General features: G+C 37.9%; 1 protein-coding gene across 5 annotated transcripts in view; it reads left to right on the forward strand.

Moving 5' to 3' along the window:
• The first annotated feature begins 199 nt into the window (after positions 1 to 199).
• Positions 200 to 21,761, forward strand: part of G2E3 (G2/M-phase specific E3 ubiquitin protein ligase) — a 50,965-nt gene continuing 29,403 nt past the window's right edge. Inside the window, exons 1-5 of one of the 5 annotated variants that reach the window (XM_070587455.1) lie at positions 9,802 to 10,932; positions 11,041 to 11,102; positions 12,151 to 12,191; positions 17,108 to 17,205; positions 19,624 to 19,725. In XM_070587455.1, the coding sequence (XP_070443556.1) occupies positions 12,155 to 12,191; positions 17,108 to 17,205; positions 19,624 to 19,725 (237 nt within the window). In that variant the 5' untranslated portion in view covers positions 9,802 to 10,932; positions 11,041 to 11,102; positions 12,151 to 12,154. Of the gene's footprint in view, positions 1,389 to 9,763; positions 11,103 to 12,150; positions 12,192 to 17,107; positions 17,206 to 19,623; positions 19,726 to 21,761 lie in introns of those variants that run through there. The other 4 variants (XM_008535874.2, XM_008535875.2, XM_070587439.1 and 1 more) reach the window with 4 other exon arrangements.

The following is a 21,761-nucleotide window of genomic DNA, read 5'->3' on the forward strand; positions in this document are numbered from 1 at the left end:
AAGTAAAACATGCTTACTATTTTAAAAATTCACCTGGCTATAAAGCAAGTGTCTTCCCTTCCCCATTCACCAATCTGACTCCCAGAGATAACTTCTTACAGTTTATGTACCTATCCGGAAACTTTGTATGCCATTCACAAACACACACATACTTTAGAGGAAGGATACAATATATAGTCCTTCTAAAGCTGGTTTTTTTTCATTATTTCATCAGAGCACCTACTGATCTACTTCAGTTCAACCAGGAACTGGCCCAACCACTTATTTTCAATTTGTGGCTGGTATAATAAGGGTGATTGGTGCACTTGGCTTTTTTTCTCCTCAAACAGGGGACAAAGAAAGATTAGAAGTCCTGACTGTGCGGGGATACCACCAAGGAGGCGCAGGGACACGCAGCACTGAGTGTGTGGAGGGCTCGTGTTTCCCTTCTGGCCCTGGCTGCTGTGCACGCGAGGGCGCCGGGAGGCGGGAAAGGCCGGGATCCAATCGTGTTTCTACTCTCCATTCCATGAAGGAATGAAACTTCAGCACGTCTCTGTCCATTTCAGAAGCAAGAGGATCCTCTCAAGAGCCACGGGGCAGAAACGCCGACCCCGCGCCCAGACCGGTCTGGGCACCTAACGAGGCAGACAAACAAAAGACGACGATCGGAAGACTACACGAGAGGAAAGCCCCCCGCGGGCGAAGAGCCGCGGCGCGCCCGGCCCCGCCTCCCGCGTCGCCTCGGGCCCCGCCTCTCAGGGGGCGGGCCCGAGGGCTCCTTCCGGGTTGCGGGCGGAAGTGGGCCCATTTGAATCGTGTGGGCCGTTGGATGGGGTTGCTCGCGGTTGGAGTGCGGCGCAGCGTGAGAAGGCAGAAGTGACACGGCCGCTCTGGAACTTCTGCCCAGTGCGCCTTGGTGAGTGGACGGGAAACGAGAAGAAACGGCGTATTCCAGGGAGAGAGGCGGGCCTGTGGCATGGGTCAGGGGTCGGGAGGCGGGACAGTGTAGCGGGGGCCTCGGAGTGCCTTCGGGGGTGTGGGGCGGTGGGGCCGGGCGTGGGCGGCTTGGGAAGTCGGGGCGCTGCGGAGCGCCCCCCGGGCCTGCGCTCCCGACGGTTGGCGCTCGCATGCCACCGCGGAGGCGGGAGGATTCGGAGGCCCGACACGAAACCTTGTTTAGTCTCTGACTTTCTGGTCATCGCAGTTGAGCATTTCCGCCCCCTCGGCTGGAATGCTGAAGCTTCAGCACTAGTTAAATCTAATTGCGAAAGCGTTGCCACGGGTAAAAGAATCTTCCTTTATTAAAGATGGAAGGTTAGGGGCAGGTTCCGAACGAGGAGACCGTCTGCGTGGCTCCGAGTTCTCAGAGGGATACCCGGAGTAATCTCTGTTACTCTCGACTGCAGGCAAGTGACAGTCTTTGAAAAACGCCTGGTGGGGATTTAAACTGAAGTCTGAGTATCCTTTGTATTTAAAACCCGGATGGTTTTCTTTCACGGTTGACGTTTTTCGTGTACCGGAAAAAGGCGAGCCTGCTGCTACAGTAACAGCGGGGCTTCACTGGGGTCTTGGTTTGCCAACAATGGGGATAAGGTTTAGTTAGTTCCACAGACCTGCCTATTCACCTCCTTCATTCATTGGCCGACTGGGTTATGGTGGAGTCATTTTGGAAGTCCTCTGCTGATGTGCTGATTTCCAGCAGTATCAGGTCTTCTTTGTTTTGGGTTTTTGTGGGGTTTTTTTCTTGGTATTTTTTGTTTCGGTTTTGTTTTGTTTTTAGTGATGAACTACTTCAAATATCAAACTCTAACCCTGTAGCAAAGCCGTAACTTCTGGAATAGTTTAAATGCGTACCCTAAAATGTAAACTGTAAATGAGTACTCTAAATGTCTAGAAATTTCATATCTTGCCTTATTGAAAACTGTCAGATTAATTTTGTGTTACTTTAGAGGAACAGATATTTTATGTTCCTTTTAAGATTTTAACACGAGGGTATATACCGTGCCATATAAATGTATAAGTATCTTTTAAAAAGTAGGACTTAGTAATATTCAGAATAGACATTTCCTTCATCCAGTGCCGGCTACTGCCACTCTCCGACGATCCCTGATCCCTGCTAATAAACTTTTTTGTTTCATTATAAGCCAGGAAAAATAGATTTAAATATTCAATATTTATGATCGTTCAAGTTTAAACATTTTGTGTAAGACTGCAGCAAAGACTTAGCTATAGTACTTTCCTGAGAATTGCAGACAGCTGTTCTACTCATTTCATGTAAGTTGCCAGCAAATAGTAATTAAAAAAAATTAGTCTCTACCTTTTAATCTGTTCCTTTTCCTTATGTGGACTCTTTTCATTGAGTTTTTGCTCTACCTAAATCAGTGAGTTTCAGATTTCAGTGTGTGCATGCTACCTTGAAGGGTTTGTTAAGTACTATTTCCTGCACTTCAAATCTCAGAGATTCTGATCTAGTAGGTCTGGAAGATAGGGTTGTGGAATCCGTAAATTTAACTGGAAGGCCTATAAAATTTGGCTAGAATTTTAAAAACATTGACTTGATCTTTCCTAGAGTCTCATTATAATATAGCGGTTAAGGGCATGGAACTGGAGACAGATTGCCGGGGTGTGAATTCCATCTCCAAACATTGAGTAGCTGTGTGACCCTAAGCAGGCTGTTTAACCATTCTGTGCTTCAATTCTATCAAATGGATAATGGAGATAATAGTAAGACCTACCTTGTAGGAGTATTGTGAGAATCAAATGAGTCAAAATATACACAGTCTTAGAATAGTGTGTGGCACATAATAAATGATACATATAATCTCCTGTTATATTGTTACTAAACATTGTATGAACCACATTACATTAGCTCATTGATCTTTGCAAATAACACTGCAATTTGTACTATTTTTGGTTAGAAAACTGAGGCTAAGAGGGTTTCAGTAATTTTGTTCTCACACAACTAATAAAATGTTTGAACTGGATCAGAAACTAGATTTAGTTAGAAAGTTTGTGCCTTTTTTTTTTAAGTAATGCTTCCTGCCTCTCTCGGCAGTCTCTCCTTCCGGGTGTTGCTCCATAAAAATCTCTAGTGGCTTCCCATTGTCTACCATAAATAATTCAAATTTGTTGGCTTTTTCATTTTTTTTACAAATCCCTTCTCAATCTGGTTCCAACTCTGTTTCAAAGCATTATCTCCATAAAACTCCGCCACTCATTTCCAACCTGTGATGCTCTATCCATGCAACTACAATTCTCCAAATCTGTTCTCTCTCTTTATGCATTCTTAGCCATCGACCTTTTTTATTTCCCCTTAAAATTTCACCCAGTGGGTTTCCAATACCTTCCTAGACTTCCCCAGGCAGAGTGCTTCTTCCTTAGTGCGATTTAGTTGTAAACATAGCCCTAGACTGAGCGCTCTTGTCCCTTTTGTCGTTATATCTGCAATTCTGGGTGCGGAACAGTGAGGGTCCTTATAGTCTGAAACTACGTATGTTCAATGAGTGCTGCTTATTTTAACAATTTAACACATTGTGTCTTGTTAATGCTGAAAAAGTTTTTTTAAAAAGTGTTACTTTTTTCCTGAGATGATGGAATATAATTCTGTGTAGTTTAGTAGAGAGATTTTAGTGATATCACATGGTTTGTAAATGTCACAAATATGGAAAAATAAGTGTTGAAATTGTAGGCTCAGAAGACATTACAAGTGGGAAAAAAATGAAGAGCGATATTTGCTAACATTCACAGAATTCCAAAAGCTTTGTATGTGTTTTCTCACTTAATCCTTACAACTGTTTTATTATTATCCTCATATTAAGATGAAGAAACTGAGGTGAAAGATTTACTAACTTAAAAAAATTTTTTTGCATTTAATTTCTCCTGGTCCAGCTTTTTTTTAATCATAAGAATAATATATATTAAGTGTAATGAAAAAATTAACTTTATTTTAGAGAATTAGCTTCATTTGTACATAAATGTTCATTTCTATATTCAATTCTAAATTAATAAAATATTGGGGAATTAAAAAACAGAAAAGTTTGTCTTTCATTTTCAGTTTGAACAGTTAAGACTGTTGTTACCTGACCTCCTTGCTCACAACCTTTTCTTTAAAACCACCCAGCAGGGTAGGGACACCATTCTAAGGACCACTGGTAGGGGTTGGTCAAAAGAACCTATGATTCTAACATGCTCCCATCCCACACACCTTCTCCAGCCAAAGTAGTACCAGGTATTTGAATCAGAGCTGAGTATCTAATGTAGGCCAGACCATTCACGTATTTTTCTTGAATTTTAGAGTTGGGATCCCAAAAGACTATTGGGAGCCAAGCTGGGAAGGTCTTTATGTGCTGAGATGACAATGGAATCATGAAGAAACGTGGACACTGGGCATAGGGAGCCAATATGCAGAGAGCGGGGGAAACCTGTTTCCTGGAGACTAGTTATAAAGTAAATCCATATAAACTTGTAACTTTATTGCTTTTCCTTTTTTTGTTGAGGCTCTATTTTTTTAGAGCATTCTTAGGTTCACAGCAAAATTGAGGGGAAGATAATAGAGATTTCCCATGTATAGAGATTTCCCATGTACCCGCTACCCTTACACATAAATAGCCTCACTCATTGTCAGCATTCTCCACTAGAGTGATACATTTGTTACAGTTGATGAACCTAGATTGACACATGATAATCGCTCAAAGTTCATAGTTTAAATTACAGTGCACTCTTGGTGTTGTACAGTCTGTGGGTTTGGATAAATGTATACTGACATGTTTCCATCATTATGGTATCATATAGGATATTTTCACTAAAAATTTTCACTAAAATATTTGTTCTAAAAATCCTTTGTACTCTGCCTATTTATCCCTGTCTCCCTTCACAACCACTGATCTTTTTACTGTCTTCATAGTTTCTGCCTTTTCCAGAATATCATATAGCTGGAATCATACAGTGTATAACCTTTTCAGATTGGCTTCTTTTACTTAGTAATAAGCATCTAAGTCTCCTCCATGTCTTTTCATGGCTTGATAGCTAGTTTCTTTTTAGCATTGAATGATATTCCATTGTTTGGATGTACCACAGTTTATTTATCCATTCACCTACTGAAGAACATCTTAGTTGCTTCCAAGTTTGGGCAATTATGAATAAAGATGCTGTAAACATCCATGTGAAGGTTTTGCTGTGGACGTAAGTTTTTACTTCCTTTGGGTAAATATCAAGGAAATGATTGCATAACTGAGGTAAATCCCACTTGGTTGTGGTATATGATTCTTTTTATGGATTTGATTTGCTGATATTTTGTTGAAGATTTTTTCATCTATGTTCATGAGATAATTGGTCTGTAGTTTTTTAAAGGTATGCTTTTTGGTGAGGAAGATTGTCCCTGAGCTAATGTGTGTTGCCAGTCTTCCTCTTTTTTTTCCTCCCCAAAGCCCCAGTACATAGTTGTATATCCTAGTTGTAGGTCATTCTAGTTCTTCTATGTGGGTTGCTGCCACAGCATGGCTTAATGAGTGGCACGTAGGTCCACACCTGGGATCTGAACTGGCAAAACCCGGGCTGCCAACGTGGAGTGCACAAACTTAACCACTCAGCCATGGGGCTGGCCCCTGGTCTGTAGTTTTTTTTTCTTGTGATGTCTTTGTAAAGGTTTTGGTATTAGGATAATGCTGGCCTAGGAGACTGAGTTATGAAGTGTTCCCTCTGCTTCTGTCTTCTGAAAGAGATTGTAGAGAATTGGTATAATTTCTTCCTTAAATGTTTGGTAGAATTCACCAGTCAGTCCATCTGTGCCTCGTGCTTTCTGTTTTGGAAAGTTATTAATTATTGATTCAGTTTCTTTGATACAGGCCTATTTAGATTGTTTATTTCTTCTGTGAGTTTTGACAAATTATGTCTTTCAAGAAATTAGTCCAGGGGCCAGCCCAGTGGTACAGTGGTTGGGTTCACATGTTCTGCTTCGGCAGCCCAGGGTTCACCAGTTTGGATCCTGGGTGCCGACATGGCACCGCTTGGCAAGCCATGCTGTGGCAGGTGTCCTACATATAAAGTAGAGGAAGATGGGCATGGATGTTAGCTCAGGGTCAGTCTTCCTCAGCAAAAAGAGGAAGATTGGAAGCAGATGTTAGCTCAGGGCTAATCTTCCTCAAAAAAAAATAAAGAAGTTAGTCCATTTCATCAAATTATCAAATTTTGTGGGCATAGAGTTCATAGTATTCCTTTATTATACTTTTAATGTCCATAGGATCTGTAGTGATATCCCTTTTTTCATTTCTGATATTAGTAATTTGTGTCCTCTCTCGTTTTTTTCTTAGCCTGGCTAGAAGCTTACTGATTTTATTGATCTTTTCAAAGAACCCACTCTTGTTTTGTCTATTGATTTCTTGTTTTCAATTTCATTGTCTTTGATCCATTTTTAGTTTTTTTATAAATAGTGCAAGATAAGGGTCCAACTTGATTTTTTTGCATGTGGCTACCTAGTTGTCCCAGCACCGTTTGTTAAAGAGACTGTTTTTTTCCCATTGAATGGTCTTGACACTCTCATTGAAAATTAATTGATCATAGATGTATGGGTTTATTTCTGGGCACTTCTTTTCTATTGATCTATATGTTTATCCCTGTGCTGGTACCATCTTGTTTTGATTATTGTAGCTTTGTAGTAAGTTTTCAAATTGAGAAGTATGAACTCTTCAACTTTTTCTTTTTTGGATTGTTTTGGCTGTTCAGGGTTCCATACAATTCCGTATGAATTTTAAGATCGGGTTTTCCATTTCTACAAAAAGGCCATTGGATTTTGATAGGGATTGCATCGAATCAATAGATTGCTCTGGGGAGTATTGCTGTCTCAACAATATTAGGTCTTCCAAGCATGAACACAGTGTGTCTTTCCATTTATTTGGGTTCTTTAATTTTTTTAAGCTATGTTTAGTGTTTTTCAGTGGACAGATTTTGCACCTCTTTGGTTACATTTATTCCTAAGTAGTTCTTTTTGATGTTATTGTAAATGGTGTTGATTTCTTAACTTCTTTTTATGGATTGTTTTTTGCTATTGTATAGGAATACAACTGATTTTTCTGTGTTGATCTTGCATCCTGCAGCTTTGCTGAATTTGTTTATTAGCACTAAAAGTTTTTTGTAAATTCATTAGGATTCCCTACATATAAGATCATGTCTTTTGCAAATAGTGCTACTTCTTGCTTTCAGTTTGGATGCCTTTTATTTCTTTTCTTACCTAATTTTTCTGGCTAGAACTTCTAGTACAGTGTTGTAGGGAAGTGGTGAGAGTGGACATTGTTGTTTTGCTGCAGATCTTATGTGTAAAACTGTTAGTCCTTCATGACAGAGTATGATGTTAGCTGTGGGTTTTTCATAGATGCCCTTTCTTATACTGAGGAAGTTCCCTTCTAATGCTAAACTGTTTTTATGATGAAAGAGGGTTGGATTTTGTCAAATGCTTTTTCTGCACGAATGAGCATGTGACCTTTTTCTTTGATTTTGTTAATGTAATGTGTTACGTTGATTGATTTTTCATATGTGGAACCATCCTTGCATTCCTGGGATAAATACCACTTTGTCATGATGTACAATTCTCTTAACAAGGATCAAGTTTGCTAGTATTTTGTTGATGATTTTTGCATCTATATTCATAAGGGGTATTGGTCTGTAGCTTTTCTGTGATGTCTTTAGCTTTGGTTATCAGGGTAATGCTGGCTTCACAGGTTGAATTAGGAAGTGTTTTCTCCTATTCTCTATTTTGGACAGGTTTGAGAAACACTGGTGCCAGTTCTTTTTTAAATAACTGATAAAATTCACCAGTGAAGCTTTCTAGGCCTAGAATTTTCTTTCTTTGGAGGTTCTTGATTATTGATTCAATCTCTTGATATAGATCTGTAAAGTTTTCTGTTTCTGCTTGACTTTGTTTTGTAAGATTTTCTAACTTGTTTAGTTATCTGACTTGCTAGTCTACACTTGTTCATATAGTCCTTTTTTTCTGTAAGTTCTCTATTAATCTCCATTTGTTTCTGATTTTAGTAAGTGGAGTCTTTTCTCTCTGTTTTTCTGGGTCAGTCTAGCTAAAGGTTTCTTAATTTTGGTCTTTGTAAAGAACCAACATTTGATTTTATTCTATTTTTCTATTTACGTTTATCTCCACTCTAATCTTTGAATTCTTTCCTTCTGGCTTTGGTTCAGTTTGCTCTTATTTTTCTACTTCCTTCAGGTATAAAGATAGGATATTGTTTTGGGACCCGTTTTATTTTTGACTTTTTCTCCCCAAATCCCCCCAGTATATAGTTGTATATTTTAGTTGTGGGTCCTTCTAGTTGTGCTATGTGGGACGCCAACTCAGCATGGCCTGAAGAGCAGTGCCAAGTCAGTGCCCAGCATCCGAACAGGCGAAACCTGAGGCTGCCAAAGCGGAGCGCGCAAACTTAACCACTCGGCCACTCGGCCGTCCCTGGGACCCTGCTTTTTTAATTTATAGCTGTAAATTTCTTTATCACTTTTTGCTGTACACTGTAGGTTTTAGTACATTATGGGTTCTTTTTCATTTTCATTCATCTCTAAGTATTTTCTAATTTCCCTCGTGATTTCTGCTTTGATCTTTTGCTTGTTTAAAATTGTGTTGCTTAATTTCCACATTTTTGTGAATTTTCCAGCTTTCCCTCTTTCATTTTCTTGTTTGACCATGTTGTATGTGTTTTCTAAAGTGTATGTTCGACTCCCAAGCTTGTTTTACGAGGCCAACATTACTCTGACACCAAAGCCAGATAAGGACACTATAAGAAAACTGCAGGCCAATGTCCCTGATGAGTATAGATGCAAAAATTTGCAACAAAATACTAGCAAACTGAATTCAACAGCACACTAAAAGGATCATAGACCATGATCCAGTGGGTTTCATCCCTGGGTGCAAGGAAGGTTTAACATATGCAAATCAGTAAATGTTATATATCACATTAATAGATTGAGAAATAAAAATCCCATGGTCATCTCAATAGGTGCAGAAAAAGCATTTAACAAAATTCATTGTCCTTTCATGATAAAAATTCTCAGCAAATTGGGTATAGAAAGAATGTACCTCAACATAATAAGGGTCATACATGACAAGCCCTCAGCTAACATGATACTCAGTAGTGAAAGACTGAAAGCTTTTCCTGTAAGATCAGGAATAAGATAAGGGTGCCCACTCTCACCACCCCTATTCAACATTATACTGTAAGTCCTAGTCAGAGCAATCAGACAAGAAAAAGAAATAAAAGTCATTCAAATTGGAAAGAAGTAGTAAAATTATCTGTTTGCAGATGCCATGGTCATATATATTGAAATCCTGAAGATCCCACCAAAAAACTGTTAGACTAGCCACCCAGCTAGAATGGGAGGCAATTTGACTTCCTTTATTGTATTATCTATTGCAGTGTAACAAATCATTCCAAAACTTGGTGACTTAAAACAAGAAACATTTACTAAACATCTGACCATTGCTGTGGGCCAGAATTTTGGGAGCAACTTAGGTGTGTGGTTCTGGCTTAGGATCTCCCATAAAGTTGCTCTCAGGCTGTCAGCCAGGCTGTAGTCATATAAAGGCTTGACTGGGGCTGGAGGAGTTGCTTCTAAAATGGCTCACTCATATGGCTGTGGGTAAGTGCTTCAGTTCTTTGCCAAGTGGACCTCTGCAAGGAGCATTATGATGTAGCGTTATGACACACCAACTAGCTTCCTCCAGTGCAGGTGACCCATGATAGAGAGCAAGGAGGAAGTCACAGTGCCTTTTATGACCTAGTCACACATTGTCATTTCTGCCAGGCTTTTTGGTGGAAGCAGGTTGCTAAGCACAGCCACATCAAGGAGAGGGAAATCGGGCTGCACCTTTTGAAGGGAGGAGTATCAAATATGAGTGGGAGAGTGGAGCTTACCTGACCAGATGGAGACTCAGAATACCTCTTGATAGTGGCTTCCTGGAACTCTTCGTTAAGTTGTTAATGATTTCTCTAGGAATGGGGGAATAGTTTGATATTATTTCTGAGACCAGGTCTTTTGTAAGACTTGGGCTGTTATTGAGCTGTGTATTACATACATGTTTTTCTTCCTGGCATTTAGGAAGTTAGAAAATTCATGTACTGGATGGAAAAGAAATGATAAAGTACAACTAAAAATGTGTGAATAGCCCCCTGCCCATTTTTCCCCCCTAGGAGTTTTGTTTTGGAGACTGTTGTATGAAATAAAGCAATCATCAATCAGGATTGAGAAACAAAAGTTTTATTTCAGGTGCTAGGGATTAGAAAGAAGGCTAATGTCAACTGGTCAGAAGTATGGATTGTGTAATGTCTTCAGAACATCCAATTTAGGGGTAACTTTTTGATATAATTTTAAACTTAGAGAAAAGTTAGAATAATAGTATACAGAGCTCCTATATGCCCTTTATCCAGATTCACCAGTTGCTTATGTTTTGTGATGTTTGTCTTATTCTTTTCCTGTCCTAGCCCAGTCAGCCTAAAACCACTAGGGTAAACCTGTAGTGTGATAAAGTTGCATTTATTGACTCATTGCAGTGAGAGATTGCAGACCAGAGGAACCACAGGGCTTCTCACCAAAGAGAAAAATAAATTTCTTATAGGATTTTGGAGAAGGCTGGCATTTAGTAGAAATTTAAATGAAGTAGCGTTTCGATGGAGTCAAAGCAAAGCTAGGGCTGTGTGCAAAGGAGTCAACTTCAGGTCTGGATTTTGTGGTGGACCTAAGGTGTTTAGTTGTTTTATGGATTCTTTTAAGAATTACCCATCTTGATGGCATAGATGAGTTTGTAAGGAAGAACCAGAAAATACTGAAGGCCTGGAATCAGTGATTCAGAAGACTTGGACTGTGACTTTTTTGAAAGCACAAAAGTGATATATGAGAAAATCAATGTTTAAACCCAAAACAGTTCTTACAATCAGTATGAAACATAAATTCTAAAATGTAAGAAAGCACTGATGAAATTTGATAATCTTTGTGGTTTTTTGTCCTCCCTTTGATATTTAATATTCTGTATTATTTATTATGCTCTTTCATTGTTGTCATATGAAGTGGCATAGTCGCTCAGTTATAGGTTAGTCTGTTACCACTGATGACTCTGTGACTTTGGACAAGTAAGTGTTTAACCTCTCTGAGCATTGGATTTGCAACTATAAAATGAGCTTACATTCACCTAGTAGCATTATTATGTTTTTTTCTTTTCCATTTAAATTCCAAGAGCTTACACATACATTATTGTACTTGAATTCCATAATATTTCAAGTAGGCTTTCATATATCCTTGGTAAAGTGAAACTTTGATGTTATTAAGATGTTCTTCCTCCATTTGATCTTTTGGCACTAGAGAACAGTTAGAAAATGTTATATTTCAGTAATGAATATAAGTAGTGTTATTAACTAGTAGGGAGTGAGGAGACAGAACAGATCACTGTCTTCCAGTATGTAAACGGTTGAGCGCTGTGCTGGAAGATGTGATGCGGCAGGCAGATGCTTGCAGCTCTATATAGAATCCCTGCAGATGCACTAGCCACAAGTATAGCCTGATAAAGGATTGTTCTTAGGCTATTCAGATGTGAATGGCATTGCTATTGATGATGTGATTTTTTTTCCCCCTAAACAATGAACAATTCTTGGTAAAATTATGAACAAAAATAAAATACAAATTTCTTTGACTTACATAGGAATTGTAGTTTGGAAATACGCATTTTGTCCTAAAATATCAAGGAAAAAAAAAGGATTCGATATTTATGTGTAGAATGGGCTTAGGTTCTAGGTTAATGTAATTGTAAATAGGTTTGTTTACCTACTTGAATGTCAAGCAGGAAATTTGAAAGTCTAGATGATTCTTTGTTGTATAGGTCTGTTTGGTGCATTGCAAGATGTCCTGCAATCCTGGCTCTTTTCCGCCAAATGCCAGTATTCGTCTTAGTCTTTTTGACATCTAAAAAACATTCCCTCCAGTTTTAACAGTGTCCCCAGACTTTACCACCCTTAGTGAGAACTGTTGGTCTTAGACGTGTGAAAGGTGAGGAAATTAAGTACTAGAGTAAGAAATGATTATGCACCTTATTTGTAATTACGCATTGACTAAATTTAATTAAAATGGATAATTTGAGACTTTTAAAATTAAGATGGCTATATTGTATGTTTTTATTTTTCCTAGTAAAATGAATGAAAAGAAACCTGGTGACTCACAGAATCTCGGTAAGTCACTGTATTAAAAATATTTTCAAGTTAATTTAAAATATTAAGATATTGTATTCTTGGTTTTTTAAATATGATAAATCTTTTTAGAATGCTACTCAAACAACAGGAATGAATTCCCTGATCCATGCTTAGTTCATGTATCCGTATACTGAAGTACAATATTGTGTGTATTTATTTCAACAAAAATCTACTATAAAAGGACAATTTGCCAAATTTTTTTGTATCCTCTGTATGTATTTATCAGGTATGGTTTGCATCTGAATAAAATAGTATTCTTTATGTAATAAATATAATTTTTTCACCTTTTTCTGTGACTTTTTCTTACACAAGGAAAAATCCAGGTGAGAACAATCTAGACAATACATGCGAGTTTAACATGAAAACAATGAAAGTGCTCACAATAGTCTCCTCCAAGAGATGCAGACCTTTGCTTTTAGTTGTCGGTTTCTTCATTTATTAGTTGTAAGCAGTATATATTGACTTGCTACCATGTAAGATGAGAAATTTGAATTGTTACTGTATACTCTTCTGCCACTACTTCTTCCCTCACCTACCCTTTCTAAGATTTACGTTTGGATTCCCTTTCAAATTAAAGTATTACATTTAAAACTCTCTATCTTGACCATCACTTGTAGACAATATCTGTTAACTCCATCTCATGTTGGATGAGGAAATTTGTGCTCTTAAAGCCCTCCCTCTACTTTGCTTTCCTGCTTTTACACACAGACTTAATAAATATAATGGAAGTCAGAACAATTTTACTGGAATTTAAGCATTGAAATTAAAAAACAACATAATCCCAATAAAAACAAAAGTAATCTGCTTATAAAATGCCTGCCTGAAACCTAATCTGTTCTGCGTCCAGGGTCTCCTTACTGGGTGAAGGGAGAAGGGAAACAAACGGAAAGCCACAGGTCCACAGCACATGGTAGATGCAGCTCCATCCAGCATTCATCTTGAGGATCCTTCTGTTTTGTTTGTTAGTGCCATCTAGTTGCTTGCGACTCGTAGCAACCCTGTGTACAGCAGGGTGGAACTCTGCCTGGTCTTTTTGCGCCATCCTCTTACCTTCCAGTCCTATATCAGACAATGCTCTCCTCCTATTTATAGGGTCTTCATGGCCAGTTTTTCACAAGTGTGAGTGGCCAGGTTCTTCTTCCTAGTTTGTCTTAGTCTGGAAGCTCCACTGCAACCTGTCCACCATGGGTGACAATGCTGGTATATGAAATATATACTAGTGGAATAGCTTTCAGCATCACAGCAGCATGCAGCTGTCACAGCGTGACAACTGGCTGAAGGGTGATGTGATTCCCTGACCAGAAACAAACCCAGGCCACAGCAGTGAGAGCTCCGAATCTTAATCACTAGACTCTTGGCTCTTCCGTAGCCTCAGCTTATTCCTTGAGTTCCTCTGCCTCTTGATAGCTGCTTGCACACTGATAACAAAACTATACTGGGGATGCACTGGGGATGAAGGGGTTAAAGTGGGAGCTGCTGGCGTAAGACATCCAGTAAACAAATGGCAATTTTCTGGAGTTAATGTGGTCAGTTACTTTGTATGGGAAAGGAAGGGGAGCTGAAACCTTTTAAAAGATTGGGGGAAGGGACTTTTAGTTATGGCTTATCTCATTAAACTGGCGTGAGAGAGGGCAAATATAGGGGGGATATTTCACGATATTAAATACTAGCTCATGCTGTTTCTAGTCCTAGAATCTATTTTATGAGTAGCCTATTAACAAATATACTAGTACCTTTTCAATGCATAGCATCCATTCTTGATTACATGTATTAGTTAAGGTGAATAAGACTAGTTGCTGTAATAGGTGAACCCTGAAGTCTTAATGATTTAACAAATAAAAGTTTATTACTTGCTTTTGTTGCAGTCTCTAATGTGGATTGGTTAGGGGAGATGGGATGGAAAGGGAATTTCTGCTCCATGTAGTCATTTAGAGATTCAAGCTCCTTCCATCTTGTATTCATCTGCCGCCTTGAGATCCTCAGTATCTTTTCTCTTCAGCTGGTGATTTTTTTATTAGTGTGTTATTAGAAATTTTCTATACAAGTAAACATCATAAGATTAAAAAGACTGATAATTATAATACTAATAGTTACTCAGTTCTATCTATGTGCCACACCCTTTTAATTATATTACTGTATACTATCTCATATAATCCTCATTAAGGCATAGTTTGAGGTAGGTACTGTTGTTGTCCTCATTCTTTAAGATGAGGAAACAGAGCCATACAGTGTTTATGTGACCTGCCCATGGTTACCCAGCAAGAGTGTGGAGCTGCATCTTAACTCAGATCTCCCTAATTCTGCAATTTGCCTTTTTAAAATTATATTATTATTGTAAAATTCATACAAGATAAAATTTACCATTTTAACTATTTTGAAGTGTATAATTTGGTGATGTTTAGTACATTCACAGTGTTGTCAACCATCATCGCTATCTAATTCCAGAACATTTTCATCACTTCCAAAGGAAATCTTGTTCCCATTAGGCAGTCATTTCTCATTTCCCCTGTCCTCAGCCCCTGGAAACCACCAGTCTGCTTTTTGTCTGTCTGTGGAGTTACCTGTTCTGGATAATGTAATCTGTTATATAAATGGAATCGTATAATATGTGGTCTTGTGTGCTTGGCTTTTTTCACTTAGCATAATACTTTCAGGCTCATGCATGTTGTGGCCCGTATCAGCACTTCATTCCTTTTTATAGCTGAATAATATTCCATTGTATGGATATACTATATTTTGTTTATCTGTTCATCCATTCATTGATGGACATTTGGTTTGTTTTCCCTTTTTGGCTGTTGTGAACAGTGCTGCTATGAATATTAGTGTACAAGTATTTGTTTGAATGTCTGTTTTCAGTTCTTTGGCCTAGATACCCAGGTGGAATTGTTGTGTCATACAGTAACTATGTTTAAGTTTTTGAGGAACTGCCAGACTATTTTCCAAAGTGGTTGTACCATTTTACATTTCCACCATGTATGAGGGTTTCAGTGTCTCCAGATCCTTGCCAACATTTGTTATTATCTGACATTTTGATTATAGCCATCCTAGTGGGTGTGAAGTGGTATCTTGTGGTTTTGATTTGCGTTTCCCTGATGACTAATGATATTAAACATCTTTTAATGTACCTATTGGCTATTTATATATCTTCTTTGAAGAAATGTCTATTCAGATCTCTGCCCCATTTTAAAATTGGGTTGTGTTTTTGTTGTTGAGTTGTAAGACTTTTCTTATACATTCTGGACACTAGACCCTTAACAGGTATGTGATTTCCAAATATATTCTCCCATTCTATACATTGTCTTTTCACTCTCCTGATAGTGTCCTTTGATGCACAAAAGTTTTAAACTTTGGTGAAGTCCAGTTTCTCTCTTTTTTCTTTTATTACTTCTGCTTTTGGTGTCATGTGATATCTAAGAAACCATTGCCAAATCCAAGGTTATGAAGATTTACCCTTATGTTTTCTTCTAAGAGTTTTATAGTTTTAGCTCCTACATTTAGGTCTTTAATTTGCATTAATTTTCGTATATAGTGTGAGGTAGGGGTTCATTTTTATTATCTTGCATGTGGCTATCCAGATATCCCAGCACCATTTGTTGAAGAGATTGTTCTTTCCCCTTGAATGGTCCTGGCATCCTTGTTCAAAATTAACTGACCATAAATGCATGGTTTATTTCTGGAGTCCTCTTTTCCATTGATATATATGTCTGTCCTTATGCCAGTACCACACTGTTTTGATTTCTGTAGCTTTGTCATAAGTTTTGAATCTTCTGTTTTTTCTAGGTTAGTCTAGCTAAAAGTTTGTCGGGTTTGTTGACCTTTTTAAAGAACCAGCTTTGGTTTTTATTGATTCTCTCTATTGTTTTTCTGTTCTCTATTTCATTTATCTCTGCTCTAATCTTTATTCCTTCCTTTCTTCTACTAGCTTTGGATTTAGTTTGCTCTTCTTTTTCTGGTTCCTTAAGGTTAAATTAAGTTATTGATTTGGGATCTTTCTTTTTTTCATAGAGGCTTGCAGAAGCTTAAAGCTTAGGTGTTTCTGGGGTCCTTTCTGAGCATGTGTGTGTCCTTCTAGCTTCCTTGGTATGTGTGGGAGCTTTTCAAAACCCTTGTTCCCCCATCTATCCCCTTTTTCCAGCCTCTTCTTTCCTAGTCTTTTTGGTCTCTTACCTGCGTCTTCTTTCTGTTATCCTTTGCTCCAAGCTGCTACAGCTAGTATATTTGTCCTAAATGCTTTAAACAAACAGGCTCCAGCCCTGAGAAAGTTCTGAGGCAGGTGAAACAAAGGCAAGCATTTGAGCCCATCCCTCAGGGAGCCACCACAAAGATCAAAACACACAATCACATTTCTTTGAGAACAAGATCAATATTACCTCTTCTTGGACAATCCACACCAGAAACGTGTGTCATCGTGCCTAAGGCCATTGCCTAGCTGGAGAGTGGGGGATGGTAGGTGGGTAAGTTAAAATGCCACAAAGCTCTCATCAAAATTTAGCAGCTTGTTTCTTTAAACCATTCTCCTGATTGTTGTAAGTTTTAAAATTAGATTTCAGTTTCTGAAAAGTTGATTCTGACAGTTTTTAGCAGTTTAATTGTTGCTTTAGAGGAGAGATGGAGTTTTGGAGTGTTCTAACCCATTATTTTCAGTGATGTTACCCTACAAATTGGCATTTTAACAATATACTGGAATTTATCATTAAAGATTAATGAAAAAAATTTAAAGTCACGTTATTGTTTTAGAAGTAGATATTGGAAATTTTAAGTTACTGATAAACAATATAATATGACTTGCTCTCAGAAAGAATTGAATGTGTCAGTTGAGAGAAGCACCATCTCATAGGTTTTATTGAAAAATTTAAAAAAAATTTTTTGTATCTATTTACTTTTTTCACTGTTAGCTTGTGTTTTCTGTCGAAAAAATGATGACTGTCCTAATAAATATGGAGAAAAGAAAACTAATGAGAAATGGAATCTCACTGTACATTACTATTGTCTGGTGAGTATAATTTATAATTAAATCCTGGAAATTTGATACTCTTCTAAAGAAGAGAATTAGATCCTGATGACTGGTTTCTGAGAATTGGATAAGCCATTTAACTTCTCTGGATCTCATTTTGCCTGTATGTAAAAATAAGATTTTTTATTTATCAGATTCTAAGATTCTGGAATTACTTGGTACATATAAAGACCTGTCATCATTACCTGTTTATTTTTGTCTAAACCCTTAGGGCCTAAGTGAAAAAAAGGAGAAAATGATTTGGTTTCCAGATGAGTTGTTCTTACTACCACTTTCTTGTTTCCATTGTTGCTAGTGATAAATCTCAGAAAAGACTTGTTTGAAGGTTCAGGGAGTAGAATAAAAGTATTTTATTTCACAGAGAACCTGGAAAGAAAAGTTCTGACTAAAGGTAATAAGTATTTATGGGAAAGGAAATAGACTAATTTTATGGGTCACTCAGAAGATGGAAGAAGTGATTTTAGACTGAGAAGTAGTCTCTCATTTGTTCCCCCTTGCCTCCACCAACTTCTCACCTCACTGAATCTGTGCCCCCAGGTGTTAGTGGCACCATCATAGTGTTAGCATGCGAAGGTTGCATTAGTACACACAATTTTTCTTGACACTCTCTTGGTTGTGTAGTACTGCTTAACAAATTATCCTGAAATTTAGCAGCTTCAACAACATTCATTATCTCAAACAGTTTCTGAAGGTTGGGAATCTGGTATTGACTGAGCTCGGTTGCTCTGGCTCAGGGTCTCTCATGAGCTTGCCATTGAGATCTTAGTTAGGGTTCAGTCATCTGAAGGCTTGACTGGACCTGGAGTATCTACCTCTGATGGCTCATTCAATGGCTTTTGGCCTCAGTTCCTGCTACCTGTTGGCAGGAGGCCTCAGTTCCTTACTTCCTGGATACCTCCGTAAGGCTGCTCACAGCATGGCATCTGGCTTCTCCCAGAACAAGTGATGAAACAGAGAGCGCTAAACCAAGACGGAACCGTATGACCTAGTCTTCACAGTCACATACCACTATCCCTTTTGCTCTGTTCTGTTTGTTAGAGTTAAGTCTAGCCTACACTCCAGGGAAAGGGAAATAGACCCCGCGTCTTAAAGAAGGAGTATCAGCAAATTTGTGGACATATTTTTATACCTACGACAGCATCCATGTTAAACTCTTTAGATACTTTCTTGAGAAACCGTCTAACATATTCCTTGGTGGTTCTCTAAGACTGCAGTTTTGTGTCTCAGGTACCCTGTGGGTTAAATGGACTTGTAGACTGGTCTAAGAACCTAATTACTTTGTACCAAGACTTAAGGGAACATGAAGTTGGCATTCCATATTTGTAAGTTGGAGTCTGTTATATTTTGCATCACAAAAAAAACCTTTTTCATTTTTCTAGGTTTATTTTACTTTTTATGCAGTATAATTAGGGGAGCTATTTTATTAGCAGGTTATTTTTTCATAACTAATTCTTAAGTAATGTGTATCACTTTTGGTCTTCTTTAGGATATATTATACTGATTAAAATAAGCATCTTCTCTAGTCACAAATTTGAAGTATTTTTTAATTATTTAATATATTTAAGTAGATTATATCAAAATTTCCCTTATATTCTGTCTTATTTTATTAATGAGTATAATACCTCTGAAAACATACTCACCCTAGGCTCAGCACTTAAAAGATTCTGTTTCGTTGTGAACAGGAAAGTATAGTAATGTTACAAATGGTAATGGAATGTTAGAATGAGAAGAGACTTAGACACAATCTAGTCCAGTGTTGTTATTTTTACATTTAGAGTCAAAGACATTAAATTACTTGCCTAGGGTTCTACAAAGTTGGCCACAGAGCCTGGTTTGCAAACCAGGATTTCTTATTCACAATCCCATGCTTTTTCTTTCTTCATGCACTCTTAACATATTTAAATTGAGATTAAAATCAGATTTAAAAAGATGTAAACGTTTATGTTAACCACAATTCAATAGGTTTCCCTGTGAGTATGTCTTTTATGATTCAGAATCCAGCTAGATTTAAAGTTAGCCTGAAATATCACTGATAGTGTGAATTATCTCCATTGTATTTACTGTTACTTTTACACCTTTTAGTATTTACCACTTTTTTTTTCCTAAAGCTTAATTATAGGTGTTTTTTTGTTTCCTTCCTTCCTTTCTTTTTCTGATATTTCTTGGAATACTTTCAGAAACCAGTTTGGTTATATGAACTGTTACTATACAGTGTCTTCCAAATCAAAGGATGTGAGTAGCCTCTTACCTTGACCATGGAAAATAACTATTGTAGATAAGAGGTGCTTGAAATCTAAGTTGTTTTATGTTCATTTTTATTGGAATATTATAGATATGTATTTTTTATTCCAAACTAGTTTCTTAGAGTTTATTTTCTAATTGAGAATATATTCATAGTTGATGTCAAGTGGAATTTGGCAGAGAGGTAAAGAAGAAGAAGGAGTTTATGGTTTTCTAATAGAAGACATCAGGAAAGAAGTCACTAGGGCTTCTAAACTGGTAAGTACATTATTTTACTCATTACTCTAAATACCATAAATATTGTCAATACTAGGGAAGCCTTTTTCCATCAGTTTTCAGTTTCTCTTCTAGAAATTTATTTATAAGACTTTGATTCTATGTACCAATGCTTATTTTTGTCAAATACAATAAATTTTAGAGGAACACTTTGTGCTTTTGCAAGTGAAAGAGAGCTTAACTGACCCTGGATAATATATGTGACCATGCTGATTTTACTTCCTTGTCTTATTCCAACCTATCCATCATTTCACCCACTTTGACCATCAGAATTATGACCGTACTTCTACTCTGCTGTTCTTCAAACCTTCAATCCTGAGTCAACCCAGCCGTTCCCTTTTCATTCTTGTCCTCACTTGCTGGGTTGGAATGATGGGTTGAAGTGGAAATTACACAACTATACAGACGGTAAATTATGATCTCCACTTTCCTTATAGCACTTCTGTGACATTGTGTGCTTGTGTTCAGTGCCTTCTCTTGTTCTGCAAGATAAGTACAGGCCTACCTATTTTATTGCACTTCACAGATAGGGTGTTTTTTTTTTTAACAAATTGAGAGTTTGTGGCAAGGTTGCGTTGAGCAAGTCTATTGGCACCATTTTTCGAACAGCATTTGTGTTTTTAGCAATAAGGTGTTTTTTAGTTAAGGCGTATATGTTGTTTTTTTCAGACATAATGCTATTGCACACTTAATAGACTACAGTATAGTGTAAATATAACTTTTATATGCATTGGGAAACCAAAAGGTTCATGTGACTCGCTTTATTGCAATATTCACTTTATTGCAGTGTTCTGGAACCGAGCCCACAATATCTCCAAGGTATGCCTATATTCTAGACTTCAGCTCCTTCTTCATTCAATTATAATTTGTGAATCTTCTGTGTGATAGGTACTATATTATGTGCCAGGAAAGGACTGTGGCTCTCCATGTGGTCTGAGTAGAAATAATGAGAGTTAGAGAATAAGAAGGTTGGAAGCATGGGGAGTGCTGTCCAGAGAATGTGATACTGGAATTGATGATTTCCATGGTGGAGCAGTTTTTGGGTGATGAGAGGAGTCATCATTACCCTGGAGTGGAGATGAAGTGCATTGACACATTGTAGTGGAGGAAGTCAAAGAAAGGTTGTTTCATCAATGCAGAAGTTCTTTAGAATAATAACAAGAATTAAAATACAGAGAAAGATGCCAAAGTCTGGAGGTGGGAGAGTGACCAAGAAGTTAGCAGGTGGCAGAGGGTAGATGTCTTTAGGCTCAAAGGACCAGATTTTGTTAAGTTTGAAGATAGAGTAGTGGCCTACAGTCTGCAACAGAAAGCTAAAATAATGTTCTGTTTGTCCTCCTTCCTGCCCTTGTCCATATCCCACTCCCACCCCTTGCCAAGTCTGGAAGGAGGACGGGAAAATAAGCAGCTTCATCCAAGAAATTCTATAAGGGAAGCGTGTAGAGACTTTTGTTTTAGTTGAGGGAAAGAAATGGAGGCAATTATTTTTGAAGATGTTGATGTGGGTCTAGATGGTCAAATAAAAGCTCTGGGGCACAAGGAAAACCTTGGGAGAAAGGGTAGCAGTAGCATTTATCTAAGGGCCATGTGAGAGTATTAGTGTCAAAATCCCTCAACCTCCTGATGATAGTGACCTTGTGGTGAAAGATGGCCTCTAATGGTCCCCTGATGGTTTGGAAATACCTGTTTTCTTAACACATCTGAATCTTCTCTGAGTGTATTGTGAACATTTGAGAATATCTTGATCCTGAAGAGGTATTGCCGTTTGTGACCTTAAACTAGAATTCCATATGTCACTTTACTGGGAGAGCTTCAGATTGACATGGTATTCTCTGACTGGGTGGTACTTGAGGGGTCAGCAGAAAGACTATATAATCCCTTCGTCAGTGACTATTATAGTGGCCTTCTCAAGGGTTCCAAGGGGTTTTAAGTGTTGCTCTGTATTTTAGTAAAGGTTGATTCATCTGCTGGTCTTTTTGTTTATATGCCACTGTTAGATTGCAGTTAGTGGCAGTGGT

Source organism: Equus przewalskii, chromosome 1 (genome assembly GCF_037783145.1).
Source record: "Equus przewalskii isolate Varuska chromosome 1, EquPr2, whole genome shotgun sequence".
Lineage (NCBI taxonomy): Eukaryota > Metazoa > Chordata > Mammalia > Perissodactyla > Equidae > Equus > Equus przewalskii.